This window comes from Lepisma saccharinum, chromosome 16, assembly GCF_977018435.1.
Source record: "Lepisma saccharinum chromosome 16, izLepSacc3.1, whole genome shotgun sequence".
In the NCBI taxonomy this organism is placed as follows: domain Eukaryota; kingdom Metazoa; phylum Arthropoda; class Insecta; order Zygentoma; family Lepismatidae; genus Lepisma; species Lepisma saccharinum.
Window position 1 is genome coordinate 43,040,556 of NC_139244.1, and position 19,710 is coordinate 43,060,265.

Sequence of the window (19,710 nt, forward strand, 5' to 3'; positions counted from 1 at the left end):
GGGTCCGGCCCGCATTTTTTATATCAATCAAGCTGATATTTTAGATTTCTTCCGTTAATTTTATGATAATAGTTTTCACAGCTTTCTATAGCATTTAGGCATGATTTCAGTTGATAAGAACAAAATAATCTTATTTCAAAACATACAGCAAAAATAAATCCAACTCCCTTACATTGGAATCCTGGGGAGAACAAAACAGGGGTTCCTTCGTAACACGATTTCTTGAAACCATTTTACACATTTGAATCAACTTTGTGATAAATTGATTAGGAAGGATGAATCTTAACAGTAAAAGTTGTAACTTTCCCCCTGCTACTATATTTTAGAAGATATCCGTTGTCAAATATCTCGATGTTTGCATAAGGAACCAGCCTTTTTCGTGCCGAGCGTTTCGACAATGACGTAATGCATCCAAGGACAACTGCGCATACGATCTGCGCCGCCGAATGAGCACCCCCTGCGGTAGTGTTACAGCAAGGGGAGCTGTAGCTATATTATCATATGATTTGGCACACACTTGAGAAAATTATACATAATTCATATTCTGTATGTGTCGAACAAACCATAAGTTAATGTTTGTTTATCCACCCTCTCACTTTGTTTTCTTATCACTCTTGTCCAGTGTTTTTTCTCCTTCTGTTTCATGCTCTATTTATCTTCCTGTCGCCCATTTCCCTTCTGTTTTTCTCGCAATATTTATTCATCTTGTGTAGTTTGGACATTTATAAATGATTCTGAAACCTCTTATGTTGGCTCACGTGGTGTGCAGCCGGAGGTGTACACGCTGCACCACGAGCGATAAACGTCAGGTGCACCTGGTTCGAATCCCGCCATGGGTGTTCTTTGTGAGTGTCCGTTCATCAATTTCGTCATCCTCATCTTCTCGATTAGCCAAAAGTGATAGAAAAGCTAAGTAAAATAAATCAATCAAACGAGCGGTAAACGGAAGCAAATATGGAAATATTCTAGATTTCACAGTTGCTCACACACGTGTAGCTGTTTTTTTTTCCCTTTCCGTAAAATTTGGCTCCGAAATTCCCCGTTCATCATGCCGCGTGCGTCACTATACAACACGTGTAGACGAAATCAAAGGAAGCCAAGGAGTTAACTACGACCACGTGTGAGTCGCCACACGTGTGCAGAGGAATTTCTACTGCTTCTTATTCCTCTTCGTTCCTTTTCTTCTTCTGAGGTTGTGTTGGTTTCTTCTCTGTCGGCAGCATTGTGAACTTACTTGACTGAGAACTTGAACCTCAACCTGACGGACAACATATATAAGCATACCAGGATGGCCAATCCAGGACCATGATAAAATTCAAGTATAATTCCCTGTTTTTAAGGCAAACTTCCTAAAAATACAAGCATACAAGCAGATGTTTTCTCCATTGCAACCTTATGTATTTCCACCTCTCACCCCCCCCCCCACATAAATATATTAAACTATAAAGGCTCTCTGTGTTTCTAACGTATCAAAAAAATCTAATTCAATTATATTAAACTGCACATGTATTAAAAATATTTAATTTGAGGTGCAGAGTTTACATTTACCATTTCACATACTCCTATTCTAAATGCATCTACAAATGTTACGGAATATACCAATCTACGAAAAATTGTTAATTGTATGAGAATTTCACACTTAAATTTAACTAATCAACTTCAAGTTATCTTATCTTGCAATAATCTTCAAGCTGTCAGATAGTGTGTTTTGCAAAGGACACTAACAAAGTAAACAGACAGAGAAATCTGTTTTATTTTGCACAGTTTTCTTGTCCTTCCTCGACAAAAATAAAACCTAAATTGTGAAAAACTTGCCTCAGTATGCATGTACAACTACGTGTAAATTGAATAGGATTTGGATTAATATCAGTTGCAATTTTTCATGTCTATGGAGACAAATTCACACAGAATTCACGTATGATTCCCAGAGCCAATAATTCACGCATTATTCCCGGAATTCAAGGAATTCCCGGTGAGTATCCACCCTGCATACGTACAGTCTCGGACACTTCTGGGTTGTAACGATACCATTAGCTTTCAATGGGATTGTTACAACCCAGAAGTGTCCATGACTGTACAACTAAAGTTTCGAATGCTTGGGATTATTGTTTTCGGGAAGATTAGGTTTCTTTATGCATTTCCATGTAGAACAAAGGTAACGCCAGAAGAACTTGAGCCAGTGGGTAGGAGTGTATTGGTGAACCATGAGTGTCCAAAAGATTGTGCACAAATAATTCGTCTCAGCGGCTGAAACAATTCCGTATAACGTTTTGCGGCGACTGCGTGAAAATTAGGCTAAGGCATAGCCCCAATTTTGGTAAGAAATGAACTGGCTTTTGCATCTCTATATCGCACCGTCTCATACCTCCTTGTTCACTAGGAACTTTTTGATCAAAGTTATCGTCGCCCACCTACCCTACTTGCCTGACTTGACCTCTGTGACTTGTACTGTTCCTGTTCCCCGATTGTAGATATAGTTGAAAGGCCGATGCTTTGGCATGATTGAGTTAATCCAAGCAGAAAAGCAGAGCACGACGTTCAGGATTCATTTTAAAAATAGCAGACACCTACGTCCTGAAATACGGGTTTCCCGGCAATGCGTTGTGTGCCGTAGGCGATATTGTGAAATATGGAATTTCTAAAAAAATAAACAAATAAATGAATTGACACACATTCAAAGGGATATTTTCATGTATAAGATCGTGAATTATGATACTCTAACGATAATTGTGTACTGCTTCAAAGACATTGACAAATATTAATGAAATAACTATTTATATTTGTGGCAATTCAGGACATACTAATTTTACCCCTTTTCCCACTCGAGTTCAATGCAAGGATACCTCCGCAAATATCGAATGAAAAGTTTTCATCATGTGCAATTCTAAATTAAATGTTTTCGCCGAGTCGTACTAGCTTCGTTTTCTTTGTTACAAACAAGTATTGCTTGCACATTACATGTAGGAGGAGGGTTGCATCTACATTTCACATTGGTCAGCTCCTTCTACTTACTTTCAGGAGCGAAAGCTTGTAGGGTAGTGTTTACCGTTCAGGACTGTCAATCTGATGGTCGTAGGTTCAAACCCTTCCGGTGGCAGAAAATTTTCGTAAGTTTTAGACCTATCCCATTGTGTTCGTTGTCCACGCCGTGTGAAACTGAATGATTCAGTTTGGAATTAACGATGGGGGTAGGGGAAATATTAAATTACAAAATCTCCATTTCAACGAACCGAGAAGTGGACAAAAAATGGATAATTCTTATAAATATTCAAATTACATTCATGATTTTAGTGGTATAATCGCAGGCAAAATCAAAGATCTTACATGGAAGAGTTTACCTTGCTCTGAACTAAGCCAAAATGCATTTCGAACCGATCTAATACATTCTCCAATACATTTCAAAATGTTATTGAATGTTCCATGTCGATAATTTGACCAATGCATCAATTCTTGACGCTGAGACGATATTTTCTGCAACTACCTCTTCTCTTCAGTCCCTTCTGTTCTCCTCTTCTCCTTCTCCTCTCCCCTCCTTCTGTTCGATCTGCTTTTATCTCATATCGCATTCCCTACTTTTCTCGCATCTTATCTCCATCTCACTCATCTCCACTCCTCGTATCTCCTCTCCTGTCTTAGATTTCCGACTCCACTGCACTCTTGTCCTCTTCTTTTCGTTCTTCTCTTTTTCTCTCCTTTACTTTACTCTCCACTCCCCTCCTCTCGTCTCCTCTTCTCTCTTCTTTGCTCCATTTTCCTCATCTCTCCTAGAATCTTTTTCCATTCTCCTCACTACATCTCCTCTCCTCGTTTATTCTCTCTTTCTTCTCTCCTCTACTTTTCCTCTTCTCCTTTCGCTTTCTCTTTCTCCTCTCCTTTGTCACCTTTCGTTTTCTCTCACCTCTTTTCCTTTCTGTAGACTCATCAGCGATGAAATACTAAGAAACCTTTTTATTTTCTTTCAGAAAGAATTTTGTCACTTGCGATATAATAGTGATATTTTTCATAATTTTATACAATATTACTTGTTTTTATTCCTTTCGCGCATTTTATAAATATCTATTGTGCATGTGGCAACCCTGAAATTGAGCCTAACTCTACACGCAACCCACCAACGCCTTGTGTAAATTGGGTTGCCTAGTTTAAAATGTCGTTGTCCTAAAACTTTTGAGAGACACTGTACAACAGTTTTTTACTTGAAACAAAAAAAACACGTATTTCTTCCTTTGGGCCCCACTATACACCTGTCAAGTTTCGTGAAAATCGGAGGGACACAGGGGTCAGGTCCTCACTTCAATTTGTCCTCATCTTGACATTTGAGGGGGGTTTTCCCCCTAAAACCGTTTTTTAGCTCAAAAAAAAAACACGTATTTCTTTCTTTGGGCCCGTTTATACACACACCTGCCAAGTATCATGGAAATCGGAGGGGGACACAGGGGTCAGATCCTCACTTCAATTTGTCCTCATCTTGACATTTGAGGGGGTTTTGCCCCAAGAACAGTTTCTTAGCTGAAACAAAAAAACACGTATTTCTTCCTTTGGGCTCCACTATACACCTGCCAAGTTTCATGGAAATCGGAGGGGGACACTAAGATAACCTCCCTTGTTAGTCTTACACTTTGTAATTATATAACACTGCATATATTATAATGTTTTATTTTAATTTGTAAAACTGTAACTAGAACAACTGTATAATTTTTGTATAACATTTCTATCTTGTTATATGTGTTAAAGGTTTCATCCTGGAATGGAAAGTCTCACATTTATGTGTGTGTTCATTTCAAATACATTCGAATAAATATTCGTTTCAATGGCATTTACAAAATCACCTCTGACATTTTATGTTAAACAAGTAAGATTATTTTTGTGCACGAGTGTGTTAGCCGATGCGTAGCAAAGTATTTTAGGAACAACACTTGAAAAAATACTTGTAGGACTAACTAATGAAAAATTTCTTTGTAATCGAAGATCATAATACCTTTTAAGGTGTGGTAATATTATAATGGGATTGAGATACGAAACTCTCGGATGCGGATCCGGAATTTTCGGATCCGGATCCGGAATTTTCGGATCCGGATCCGAAATTTTCGAATCCGGATCCAGATCCGGAACTCTTGGATCCGGATCCAGATCCGGAACTTTCCAACCCGGATCCGGAATTTTCGGATCCGGATCCAGATCCGGATCCGTTTGGCCATCCCTAATATCGAGCACCACACTATCTAAATTGAAGGCACTTTACAAAGACAAAAGATTTGTCTTCTAAATTAATTTCGAAGCGTGGCACACCATCATTTTGTCTGTGAACACGAAAACTTCTACCAAATCAATACCTAAACTCCGTACCGGCTAACTGTAGACCAGGCGAACGAAAACAAGTCTCTGCGCAAGTAGTGACGCAAGAGTGAGAGAGACAGGATTGTGTAATGGGCGACGGGAGTTACCCGATTTCCTCCTTCGCTATGCAGCGTTGTAAACTTTTGAAAGGGATAATACCGAACGCACATGGCAAACGGACCGTATTTTTGTCTCCAGGTCCGTACGATTGGTTAAAGAATTTCTTAGGGAAATATTAGGGATAAAACTGCAAGAGCAAATTTTGACAAGCCATGCATTTAGCGTTCGGACTAAGGTCTGGATCGTACGTCCGTAAGATTGGCAACGCTGCGCTTTCACCATTCGATTTTCCTCCTTCTCCTCTGCCGATATGCGCGGCCCTGCTCGACAGTTAGCTGGGACAGGATATAGATGGAGCTATTTGAAAACATTGCTACTGCAATTAATTACTAATATTGCTTTGCTTAATCTTGACCTTCATGTGCATTAATCTCGTATGAATTTCTAGTCGAGTTTCCTGCCTGCATTGTGGCAGCCCACTTGTCAAAATTCTTGAAAGATCCTGCTAGACCTACAACCGCACACACAATGCCGTTAATTTAGGGTGGGACACGTCTACATTAAAAGAATGGAGTTGTTGTAATCTGCACGGAAGACAATAGATGCCCAAGTTTTTCCAGGTATTACAACTGATGTAACACTGCGACTGTGTGGAAGCGTATCAGCTAACTTTTCTCACAATGTTATTTATTGCTGGGGCGATAAACTGTGAAGATAACACTCTGCATTATTCAGGACTGTTCCTGCATTCGTGTGTGTGTGTGTTGGTCTCGCAATAAATCTTGAGGAAGTGCTCAGTGATTAATTGTGTAAGCAAACTGGACTGAAGAATGATTTGTGGTGAACACAGTTACCCAGTATGCTTTGCGATCTTTCTATTGTCATTTGAATTAATCCACTAGCTACTTCAAATAGCTTACACGTGAGGTAGGATAGAGTAACATAAAAAAATGTAGAAAATGTAAATGTTTCCAGCGATTTATCCACACATCACCAACACCCCCGTAAAATGTTTCACAAAGATCCAATTTGTCATAATTTTGGCTCTAAATTTACACTTACTAAATATGAACTTGCACCATCCCTCCCCTCAGATGGAATATTCTGGATAAACCCCTGTTGTCTTCCATCACCTCTCTCAACTGCCAAGCCAAAACCGCAGTTATGCCTTTTCCTCTTTAACATTGCTTTCAACTTTTCTAGCCACTTTTCAACACCGAATAGTATAGTGCATGTCTTTGATTGAATGCGATAGACGCATGGCTTCAGCGTCTGCACTCTGCACCTGTTCGTTCGTCTGTAGTCAGAGGCCGAACCACATATTTTTGTCGGGGGGCAAGTACCAGGATAAATGTACCAAAGAAAATGATAATAACAATAATAATGGCATTATTATTATTACTACTACTACTACTACTAGTTGTTGTAGTAGTAGTATGAAAGACATTATTATCCTCATAAATTACGCAAAAAGAGGGTAGAAGTCTGTGCTCAAACATTTGTTTGAAACAAACGATTTGAAATAATTTTTCAACACGTTCAATTTCACATTAGCTAATAATCGAAAACAAGCACACAAACTATATTTTTGAATGGCAGAAAATGAATGATAAATACTACATTCCGAAGATAATTCTTTTTGGGCATATAGGGTAAGCACGGGGCAAACGGACACCCTAAGCACAATTTTCAAAAGAACTGTGAAACATTTTACTGAAGAGTGAAAATAACTATTGGCATAAAAGGTGTGAACCTTCAGTTAACACATGATAGCACATAGTATGCAAGCAAAATGGACATCCGTCTCAAAATAGTCTGATCAATCCCCTGATGCGGCAGTGTCCGTTTACCCCGCACGTTCGGGGCAGACGGACATTTGATCGGGGCAGATAGACAAGTGATGCTTTATGAACTATCATCACTCTCACAATAACAACACACATAATATGGGTCATTTCCCTTTGCAACACAATTTACATGGAACCAGAGAGAACACTCTAAGCACTGCACTCAATTTTGACCCTGGTTGTACACATCTTTGCATTTACGGCACTCATAACTTGTGGTGCGTTTAAACTTCTTTTTTACTGCAGCTTTCAGTTTTTTGTACTTAAGGCAAGCGATGAAGGAAGGATCCCTCATTACATGTGATTGCCCAGTTTTGCGTTTCCTGCTGCGGGTCCCAGAAGTTGATGGCAGATGGTTTACCTCCTCAAAACTTCCACGAGATGACACATCCTCTTCTCTTGCTGTAGGCTCTGATGATCGCTCATCTTGAACATGGACAGTTGCAGGAACAAAGACATCGTTGTGGATTAACGGGATGTATTCCATAAGCATTGAACCCATTTACAGCATTGTTCGTTCTCGATGTCTCACCATCCTGTAACAAGGGCACATTGTATTAGAAACATAAACATTTGAAGGGTACAAAATGCATTCTATACAATTCACACTTACCATTTCCATTACTTGTCAAATATACATTAGTATCTCAATCAAAAAGTACCTAACAATAGTTAAATGCAATACAATTCATCTATGTCAGTTTGCCCCAACGGCAACCTGTCCATCTGCCCCACTTGTAGCCTTTCACTTTACATTCCGAAAAAATCCACCAGATGGCAGCACAATGTTGTCAACACGTGTGTGTATATATAAACGAATCACTACCTTCACCACACTTCAATCACAACTTCGGCGGGACCATAGGAACCTATGCAATCCTTGTGTTTGCAACACATTTTTTTAGTATTCAAGGATTTGCACGTACATTTTCTGCTTACCTGGTCAGGTTTATGTGCTGGATTCGCGTTTCTGCTTTACGATTTCTTCCGATGCTCAACACAACTGCTCGCAAACGTTCAGGTTCGTACACAACTCAAACTGCTGCACTGTTGCTAACTTCAAACCGAAAATATTCGTACTTTTCTTAGGGTATGTCCGTTTGCCCCGTCCTTACCCTAATATGTATAACTTTGATGTACAAGATATGTTTACATATATGCAACATAAAATAAGAAAATACATATGCAACATGCTAACATTAAATTGTGTACGTATTCAAAATTTATTCAATACATGTATAGAAGAAAATTTTTAGAACGGAATTTTTTCAACTGAAAACAATATTGATTTAATAGGGCGCAAATAATTTCACAGGGCGCCATGGCATTCTCTCTCTTACAACTTTTTTTAAATTTAGATCGCTCGGCGTCCATGGCAGATTCCCGCCGCCCCTTAGCTACGGCTGTGAACTTGACGAGACCGAGAAACGCAGGCATTGCGAGCGAAGCGAGCAAGAACATTTTACGAAATGTATTTTTATTTGCATAAAATTTGAAATCGAGGTGGGTAATTGCTCCTCTGTGCCCCCCCTGCAGGTGCCCTTGGCCGTCAATGTTTGCCCCCCCTTGCTCCCTAGAATTGACTTCCGTCGAAGGTTGGGGGCAATGCCCTGTCCCCCTGTGGTTGCGCCACTGTTTGTAGTACTCAGTTTTCACCTGAGAAATTTAGAGAAAATCAAAGTTTCTAAATGAAAGCAATAAAGAACTAGGGAGAAACAAAAATGGTAAATGCCGGCCCCTCTTAAAGTAACCTCCGAGTGCCATTTTTGTCATTGGACAGCTTTCAAAACGCGGGTTAAAAATTGTTATTACGAAATATTTTATAGTGTGTCTTCCCTTTACAATTGCAGCCCCCTCAGAGAAAAAGTCCTGCGTACGTCAGTGCAGGAGCGATTCCTCCATGTAGGAAGTGAGGAACTTCCTACAGTTCATTTATACTTGCTTCCAGTTCTCTACTTTTTACAAGTTTAATAATTTAATATTAAGAGTTGACTGGTGCCGTTCCTTCCAGCCGCAGACGAAAGACGATGACTGCCGCTCACTGAGGAACATCAGTGTTCATCCTACAGACACATGGGTGAAGAGTGGAAAAGGGGCAGGGGGGAAGGTTGCGGTTTTTAAAGATCCAGAGAGGAACCATCGAGGGGTTCATACAATCAGTGGTGACAAGCCCAACAAAATTGCACAGCACAGTTTGATCTTCGTTGGCATCCTGCTTTTGGCATAATGGTCAAATCAGCAAACACGATTCTCTGGGAGAAGGAAATCGAATTCAAAGGAATAAGTTTTCAGAAAATAGAAATAAAATTACGTCCAAATCTTATTTATACTTCTCCAGCAGACTTGTTTAAAATAAAAGGGAGTATGCATACACAGCGACACGCTTTTTTTTTACAACCATGCGACGATCCATCCTCTATATTTTCTTTATCCTGTCGATTTTGTTCCTGAGGAGATTTTGCGGCAGTAATTCGGTAGATTGTTGGGGCTAAACAAACCATTTTCTCAAACAGTTTCAAGTTCTATGCTGAACCCATTTCGTTTGTTGAGCCATTCTACACAATTTTGTGTAGTGAATAATAAGTAACGCAAGTTCAAAACTCGAAAAGTATAATTGATCTTAAAACTGTAGTTATCCGAAAAAAAGTAATTAATAGTAAATCCTAGCACAATTTAGAAGCATTTAGCATAATTTCAGAGTTTAAGCAGCACTTTTTATTATCCTCAATCCACGCGACAGGGAGAGGGGACAAAATCGAAATTCTTGCAAAATCTGAAATATCGTCAACACTATTTTCGTTGGATTTTATAGGTTCACATTAAAAAATTTCATGGTTCAAGGGGACAAGGTCCCCTTGCCCTACCTTGTGCGTGGGCCTGCAGGTAACATTCTAAATGCAATGGATAGTACGAGCGATTTGTGCGACTGTAATTGAACGCATTTTTGAAACCTTCCTCAGTTTACCATAACTTCTTCCTACACTCCAGAAAAGACACGAATCGCCACTGCGTCAGTGCACGCCCCGAATTCTGTACTATTTTATGCTACTACTATTACAAATAATAGCATAAATTAAGCAAAAATTCTATGGGGCACTGCGGAATAGTTGGTTGGTTAGAGCAACGGATTTGTAGTAAAATTCACACGTCTGTCTTACCACCGGCAAAAGAAATTTCGCCTGAAGACGAGAGAGGGGTGCTCTCTCAAAACATAGTGTTAGAAATAAGTATAGTTTAAAGCACTAGACAATGGCTAATGTCCAGTTAACATTTCATGCTGATCTTTGTGTCAATTGACACAATTTGTGATCTGTGTTCTTTTAACACCGAAAGAAAATAATGATCATTGTCTTTTCCTTGCAGGGGGGAGAGCCAGGATGCTGCAGCAGATCCTCCGAGACATGTGGGTGGATCCCGAGCTGCTGGCGGAGCTGGACGAGGACCAGAAGCAGACTCTCTTCTGCCGCATGAGGGAGGAGCAGGTCAGGCGCTGGAGAAGCTGGGACGACGACATCAAGAAGGAGGAGGACTCGCATCCGCGACCCCCCAGGAAACCAGGTACGGTCGCCCTCCGGATTCATAGACAGTGTCCGAAAGATGGAAGACCGGACTTGAAGCGAACATGCTCCGAGAATGGTCTGAGCAGACTTGAAGTATGGTCTTGTCAGAAGTCAAAGTGACGTCACCTAGTGAAGTTCGAAAGCGCCAATTAAACGAGCAATCGAGACCACAGCGCGGGGCACCCATCGTTGCAGGCTTGAGTACTTGACTCGTGGACTCGTTCGTTGTTCATTTGTTTAAAATCACTGAGATAGAAAGTCAGCAAGTTGTTGATTGAAGTTCTTCTAATGTGTGGTGAAAATGTATGTATGAGCCAGTGGCGTGCCCAGGATTTTCGAAAGGGAGGGGTTTTGTATACTTTTTCTGGTAGTCATCTCTCATTTTGCCATATTTTTCAATCTTTGACGTTCTTTTTTAAATTTTTTTTTAGGAATACTGAGCCAAAGGGGGGTGGTTTATGACCCCCACCAACCTCACCCCCTTGGACACGCTACTGAATGTTTTAAAATGCTATGTGATTTCTGTGGTGAAAAACAAGTGGTTAAAACGCGGGAAGAACAACGTGTCCTCAGTTTTATATACTGATCGTCTTTGGCGCTGCAGTCGAAGTGCAATTCCAAAGACTTTCACTTTCTCGGAGGATGTTCGCTTTAAGAACGGTCTTGCACCTTTCGGACACGACCTAAGTCTTGGACTGGAACCGGATCTTTCGCAGCACCAAATACGATAAAACTATAAGAACAAAACACTTGCTTGTCACCATAGAAGTCTCACAGCTTTTAAAAAGTTCTTATACATTTCAAACAAGTGAATAACGAGTGCAGAAGTCTGCAATCTCGCGTGCTGCACTCTACGGACTCCTTTACTTGGCGCACTCGAACTGTACTTCCGACTAGACCACCATACTTCAAGACTGCTTTTTGGAACTTTCGTACAGAGCCATAGCTTTTCCCAATGTTTGCATACTGCAACTGCAGTGGAAAGAGAATTTCCCTAGACGCAGGAAATATTGGGCAGAATTTTTTTTTAGTTGGAGAGGGGAAAGAAATGAAAAATATCGAAATTACAGGAAAGTGGAATATTCCCTGCCCAGACTTTGAAATCAAAGTGATTGAAGCGTGAAACCACTAATTAATTTACACCCAAATGTAGTTAAATATTTTAAATTAATATAAACTAATACTATAATTATAAATTGAACAGCACTAAGGATAGAATTTCAAGTATTTCACGCTTATTTTATAAAATTTGCTACCTACAGTATATTGTGAAATATTTATTTAGACCTACAGTCTACAGAAGCATGTTGTCATGCAACTCAGTCGTTAGGGCATCTGACTACCATGCGAGAGACGAGGGTTCGATCCCCTGCGGGGAGAACCTGGATTTTTATCACCTGTTCAAGTGTCTCCGACGCCCACCCAGCATCCTATAAAGTGGGTACCTGGAGTAAACTGGGGGTAAAGGCAGCCTGGGCTGTGGTGCTGATCACATCACCCCCACCTTCGGCCGTGATCAAGATAGTGTGGTACCCTAACTTCACACCTCCTATACGCCTTCATGGCGTGGTGCAAAGTACAGGGGAGCACTTTACCTTTTACCTTTACCTTTAGACCTACAGTCGAGGATAAAAAGATAACCTAACATGAACTTCATGCTTGATACTTCGTTTTAATAAAAATTCCATTCTTCTCTCCTGTTTGGTAAATTTCAGGGTCACATATTTAAAAATGTTTCGTCTGACCACCCTTTCATTTTCAGAACAATGCTTTTCTCGATATGTACGTTTTGTACCAAGTTTTAGGACTGGTGTTCTAAACAGTATTTGCGTGAAACAAATAACACTTTTATTGCTTAGCCTTCGACATACATCCCTTCTAACTGTACATACTGATTTACATAGTCATACAACTTCTGGATGACCAAAAACACCTCAACAATTGTCGCGTTGTGGGACCGGGCGTTGTCATGCAAAAGGGCAGCAATCGCCAGTTTCACACATGCCTGGTGCAACACGTCAATTTTTTTAGGAGCCTCTGTAGTATATTGCATTCACAGTTTCACCATCTGGAAAGGCTCCTAAAAAGAATGTGTTACACGGACACGTGTGAATCTGTCGAGTGGTTCCTTTTGCATGACAATGTCCGCCACAACGATACAATCATCAAGGTCTTTTTGGCCAAACAAAGTGAGACTGTCCGACCACCCTCCGTATTCACTAGACTTAGCACCTGCTGATTGCTTTTTGTTTTGCTTCCAAAAGTGAAATCCCACTTAATTGGCGTGTGTCTGACTCGATTTTGGACATCCAGATAGCAAAGGACGACTTCTACAGAGGTATCCGGAAGTTGTATGACCATTCAAATTAGTGTGTACAGTTAGAAGCAATGTATGTTGAAAGCTACGTAATAAAAGTGTCATTTCTCTCACGCAAATACTTTTCTACAATGCCAGTTCTAAAACTTGATACATGCACTGTGTATAACAGCCAAATTGCTCAACCAAACTTATCCTTGTGTACCTCTGAATAGCGACACTTCTTTCAACCATCACATTTGTAGATGAAATGTAAATGAAATATGGTTAAGGTGTTTGATCACCTTCATTTTGTGCCACAAATAAGCTAAATGAAAGCATTTTTAATTCTAGAAAATATATTTTGTATCTTTATCATATAATATTAAGTTATTGCTACCACATGTAACTAAAACCAAGTTATTTTTACCTTATGTAATCTAAAATCAAGTTATTATTACCCCACATAATCTAAATTTAAGTTGATATTACTCTACGTAATCTAAATTCAAGTTATTACCCTGCATAATTTAAAACCAAGTTGTTATTACCCTAAATGTTCTAAAATTAAGTTATCATTCCCTTTTTCCAATGGGTATAATGGGGTGGCCTTTTCTAAAAATGCCAAAATGTCAACGCCATCTTCCATGTAGTACACCCTGGATTGCATTTGGCAGACTAAGAAGGCTCTGGGATCTGGACCCGCTTGTGTGGTGCGTGTGGGGAATGTGTGTGTGTATTCATTCACCAATTCCATCTTATCACCTTTTATCCTCAACTTTGTGAGTAGTCAAAAGTAGCAGAAAAGCAAAGTAAAATAAAACAATAAATCAAAAGTTTTGTCATTCAAAGTTATCACTCCTCTTTAAGTTATTGCTCCCCTTTGTAATCTAAAATTAAGTTATCATTCCTATTTGTAGTGTAAAATTAGATTTATCATTTTACTTTGTTGTCTAGAATTAATGTTCACCACTAACGACACATTTACAATGAACGTTTCAAGTGACAGATAGGAAGAACTTCTACTAAGTTGACAAGAAACATTAATTTGCTACTTCAGGATTCAGAAATTCCAACTTCTTTATGCCTAAACTTTTAAGGTTATTGGATTTTACTTCTCCTGTGAATGTAAAGATAAATTGTTCTCTTCCAGGAAAAAAGCAGGTGCAGTTCCTGACGGGGACAGATGGAGAACCGTGGGTCTGGGTGATGGGGGAGCATACAAACGACAAAACCATTGAACAGATCTTGGAGGAGGAAGCAAGGGAGAAAGCTCGGAAACAGGCGGAAAAGGAAGCAGAAGAACTCAGGTAAGGTTTTGTCTAGGGCTGAGCCGATACCACTTGAACCAATACTGATACTCTCACCGATTCCCACCGAATCTTGAAAATGGTAAGAATTTAAAGTTAATCAAAATAGTGATTAACAAGCATGTTTTAAGTATTTCACTATAATTATATAATTGACCAAGATTTTATCTTTAAAATACAGTAAAACTTCGTTAATCTGGACCCCGATAAACCGGACTTTGCTTAATCTGGATAGACAAATGGGAAATGCAAGGTTTTACATTTGGCTAGAAGACAACAAGAGAACTTCCAAAAGAAAAGGCAGTTAACCACTGATGAAATTCTGTTTCCCGCAGACTTGGTACTGTACTATATAGTGTATTTAGGCCTATGCCCTTTAAATACACCATACTAAACGTGTTTTGTTGCTTTAAATCGGAGTTTTAATGCACTTTCTACTGTTCTTTTAGGTTATTTCAGTCAATCCGGACTTTCGTTAAACCAGTCAACTTCCTCCCCCCCATTAGTCCGGATTAACGAGGTTTTACTGTGTACAAAAAATACACGTACACATTAGAATGTTAAATTACATGTTTTGTCATCACAAAATTAAATCTTTTCACAAAAAATGGTGCAGAATAAAGGGAAACTTCTAAATTTGTATAATTTCTAGGAGACTCCGCAAAACTTTTGTGGAGCCCATCAAAGATCAAAATGCCGGGAAAGTATCAATGGGTATCGGTAAATAAATTCCAACTAATACTAATTCCACTGGTATTATTGGCCTATACTGATACATTGGCATCGGCTCATCCCTAGTTTTTTTTCCCTAAGACTTGTTTATGGCAATACTAAAATATTAGAATGCGATTTTAATAAGATATTATCCATTTTGCTAATTTCAAGGCCAAAGGAACAGTTTCAGTGTCCAGCCAGACACGAGGTTCTGAAAGACCCTGAACTGCCCCTCCCCCACCGACCTTTTCCCACTGCGAGTTGGAGAAAAAGAGGTCTGCTGCTGGATGGTTGTAGGAGGGAGAGAAAAATGTAGCATTCTGCTTATGGGAGTATTATTTTATTCATTCTAATGGGAATAACATAGAAAAACATATGAATGGAGAGAGGATACATTGATGTATTTATTTGTCGTCGAAAAAATCGAACATTCCTATTTGATTAACCGTAACTTGAAGTTTTTGCATTTTTTTTCCTCCGTGAGGGATAAATGGGATTCTGAAAATATTTATTCATCATATTTTAATAACATTGTGTCTAGTTTGTTAATAAACTTGGAAAACTGCTTCCACTTGCAACATGGGGAGAAATTTACTTTTTTTTGGTAGCAGTGCCCATTCTACAGAGTGTTTCCGGGCTGATGATACAAACTTTCAGGGATGGTGGAGAAGGGCACATGTATCAATTTGAGATAAGGAACCCTGGTCCGGAAACTACTTAGTCAAACGTTATAAGCGGAAATGGATGTATGAAGATGTAATACTTTTATTACCTGCTTGGTACGTGATAGAAACAGATTAGGCTTAGGGGGAACCACATTGGTATGTTCCAAGCGGACGTCCGTCATATTGTTGGCTGCCATATTAAATTCAACTCAAAACTTCTAAATGGGAAGGGGGTGATGTGCATAAGAGCTAAGTAAAGCATACATACTGATTTCTTTCTGTTTGGTGGAGGGGGAGTTTATATTTTTTAGAGTTTGGACCTACTGCACTTGAGTTAAACTTCGAAAAATTGTAATATGTAATTATAAAACAATTCTTTACATGTAACTTTTGTCTGAGAATTTGATTATCATATTCCGTTTATAATACTTATTCCTACCATCCATTATAGGAGTTTAATATCTTCACACATATTTGCATAAAAAAGGAAGGCCCAAGATAAAATTTTCATCCAGGCAAGGTCGATTTTTGCACCCCAACTGTCCACCCTGTCACACCCCACCACAACTTTCTACCATGGTCTCACTACTTTCCACCTTCAGCTAATACAAAACATGACCGTGCTGTATATGTATTTACGGTTTAAATGGCGATAAATAATAGCGTTGTGTTTTCAATGCCTTAAATTCAAAGAATGTGTATATTGTAGGTTGATATTAAAATAACAATAGCCTCTTAGTTTAAATTGCTACATGATTTTGCAATATACATTGGTCATTGAGAAGTAACTTCAATCAATTTTTTCTACACAAATCCAAATCTTTATAAAACAAATATCCACATTTATGTAATAAGGATTTGGCTCTACTAAATCAGGATGCCCTGGTCTGGCACCATCGAGGGTGGTGTACCAGGCATTTGCTTGGGTCACCTGGCCCTAAATCCGCTCCTCCATACACACACGTATTGTTTTAAACATTGGATAAGCACTGATATAAATATGTAATACTGTGGCCTCTCATTTCCACACCTGCATCAAAGGTCAATAGCTACCAGGTTTTGTGAGCGAAGAGGAGTTTTATTGCTCTGGCTCAGGGTGGATTGTGCGGTAGGCACTATGGTTGAATATCGTGAACTTTTTCTTCTGTGATATAAATATCTGTATCATCAAAAGTAGTACAGGATGATATAAGTAACACTTCAAGAGATGTTTTAGAATGTATAGAACAACTGTAGTATTTATGATATTTCTAAATTTTATATTAACTTAATGACCCCCCTTTCCCTCCAACACACATAATTTACCTTCATTTAATACTGATAAACTTTTGAAAAATGGACTTGGTTCGATAACCTGTGAGACCCCCTGGAGATCAATTTTAGCTACGGGCCTGATGTGCAAGACTCGGTCAGCTAACCATGGAACATTGGCCTGTTCAGATGCAAATTATGGCAGCGGAGGCATTCATCTGTACAAGATCCATTCAGTAAACACAGCAGGCAGTAACGGACTAATAAAGATTGCCATCAACAAATGCTAGGATGGTAGAGCATAATGAAGTGGGTCAGGCAATGGAGTGTCAGTGGCAGTGTGCATAAACAGAAGTATTCAGGTTGGAGGAGGTGTGTGATGCTTCTGTGTGCAGTACTTTTGGAATTAAGTGTGCTTAGATGAATGCCTCCACTGCCATGATTTATGTCTGAACCTGTTGACGTTCCATGGCAGGCTGATTGTGATGTCTTGCAGCTGCCTAAGCATGGGAGATTCCTGCCTATGGGTGCATATGCTTACACAGGGTTTCCAACTGACATTGGTAGATGCAATGTGCTCCACCTTGAAATTCATAAATTGTTTTCTCATTCAGCCTGAGATGAACAATTCTTATAAGAACGAAAAATTAAATGGAAATGAGTAAGAATTATGAAATTGAAAAGTATGTAGGCCTATTTATATTCTTCCAAATATCTGTACCACGTGCTTTTTGTCATTTCACTTTGAGTTGAAATGCAAAATGAGGAGTAATTTGCCCTAAAATTTGTTTAATTTATATGCTTGTTTGGCAGACAAGCCAGCCAATGGTAGAAATCAAAAGTAAATATATGGTATAAAGTTTTGTAGAATTGGGTGCAAGTTGTAGAAATTTGAGAACGTTTTCGAATGGGAACCGAAACAACGGCATATTAGGATTACATTTTCAAATTTAAATAACAGCCTAATGTCAGCCAACAAATCCTTACACCTGCCCAAAAGAGCTTCTTTCTGCTTGGACGGACAGAAGAGGAGCAAAATTAATTCGCTTCTGGAAGTAACTAAGTGTATAAAGAAAGTCATGTATGCCTTGAAAAAGCTAAAATATGCTAAAGTGACCTAAAATTAATTATATGCTCAGTCACATAGGAATTGCCAAATATGCACACCTTCATTTAATTAGTTTTTCACAATATCAATTTCAGGAGCATATGTCCCAGCCCTGGTGATTATGGAGTCATGGTCCAGTTCGTAGGTAGGGGACACAGGTTAGATTTCTTGGTGTGTGATCTAAGATCAGAATTACCCCAGCCTTGTCCCCACATATGGGCTTCTGGGGTTCACCCATTCTCAAATAAATAGGTACAGTCACAGGCAATAAAAATGAGATGCCTAGATCCTTAAATACAGGGTGATTATAAAGTTTCGATCCATTTCTGTAAAAAACAGATATTAGAATCAAACCAATAATGAGAATGGAAAACCTAACACTTCGTAACATTCTAGCATTCTAGCATTGTACATTGCTAGAAAAGGTGTTTCGTGCAGAGGTGTGTCACTGGGAGTTGTGTGTGGACGTGCAGGGTGGTCATTTGGAATAAGGCTCAGTGCAACCTGTGAAGTTTTGATAGATTATGTGTTACTAAGTGTTAGGTTTTCCATTCTCATTATTGGTTTGATTCTAATATCTGTTCTTCACAGAAATGGATCGAAACTTTATAATCACCCTGTATTTCAGGATCTGGGTGTCTCATTTTTATTGCTGGTGACTGTATCTGAGGGCAATCCTGCAGGGTGAAGGTGGTTGGAGTATGCTGCTAATCACATCACCTCCAAAAAATGGTTATGATCGAGAATGTGTGGACCCTACCTCCATATCACCCTATGTGCATTCATGTCACTGCAATATGCATGGGGAACTTTAGCTTACCTTAAGATTATAAATTGGTGCATTTCACCTTTTGCAGGAAAAAGGTGGAGGCAGAATTAACGGAGCTGCTGGACTTCAACCAGAAGCAGATAGAAGCAATGGAGGAAGATCAACGGAAAGAAGAGAAGATGGAGGAGGACCAGTTGGAGATCTACTGCACGGTGGAGGAGCTCAAGGCGAAGATGAAACCAGCCCCAGTGAAGATAATTAGCCTCCAAGACAAGAAGAGAGACGTCTTACAGGAAATATCTCTAAATAAAGTAAGCATAATGCTAGCAGAACGGTTTTCTGCTTTGAATTCTTATTTAAGAGCATTCATACAGAATACTTACATAAAAATACATTACACTTGAATACGCACTATGCTTATTTTCGTGGCAAACTCTTCAAATTGACAAATTTATTTCTCACATTTAGTAATACCTATGTAACATATTACCAGATGTGTGTATTGCCCATATACAATTTGAGTCTTGTTAATTTATTTATGTTTTCCCCACCAGCCTTATGGTGTCGCTCAGAGGGTAGCACATTGGGAGAAGAAACTCACGGAGCAGAGGACTTCCGAGATCTTCCAGAAGATCCAGAAGCAGCAACGGGAAGCTGCAATGGAGGCTGAAGAGGCTGCCAGGCGACAAGAGCAGCTGTGGCTTGAGCAGGGTACGAGTATTTACCTCTTTAGATATTAGAAGGAGGTGATTGCCACTTACTGTTAATGATGATTTATTGTTAGTTTCAGAGATTT

At 39.3% G+C, this 19,710-nt stretch overlaps 1 protein-coding gene across 3 annotated transcripts in view; it reads left to right on the forward strand.

Moving 5' to 3' along the window:
* LOC146000442 (SH2 domain-containing protein 4B-like) overlaps window positions 1–19,710 on the forward strand; it is a 159,021-nt gene that overhangs the window by 118,565 nt on the left and 20,746 nt on the right. For all 3 annotated transcript variants that reach the window (XM_083138080.1, XM_083138082.1, XM_083138081.1), the window contains exons 2-5: window positions 10,605–10,799; window positions 14,251–14,407; window positions 19,003–19,225; window positions 19,469–19,625. In XM_083138080.1, coding sequence (XP_082994206.1) covers window positions 10,619–10,799; window positions 14,251–14,407; window positions 19,003–19,225; window positions 19,469–19,625 — 718 coding nt within the window. In that variant the 5' untranslated portion in view covers window positions 10,605–10,618. The remainder of the gene's footprint in view (window positions 1–10,604; window positions 10,800–14,250; window positions 14,408–19,002; window positions 19,226–19,468; window positions 19,626–19,710) is intronic.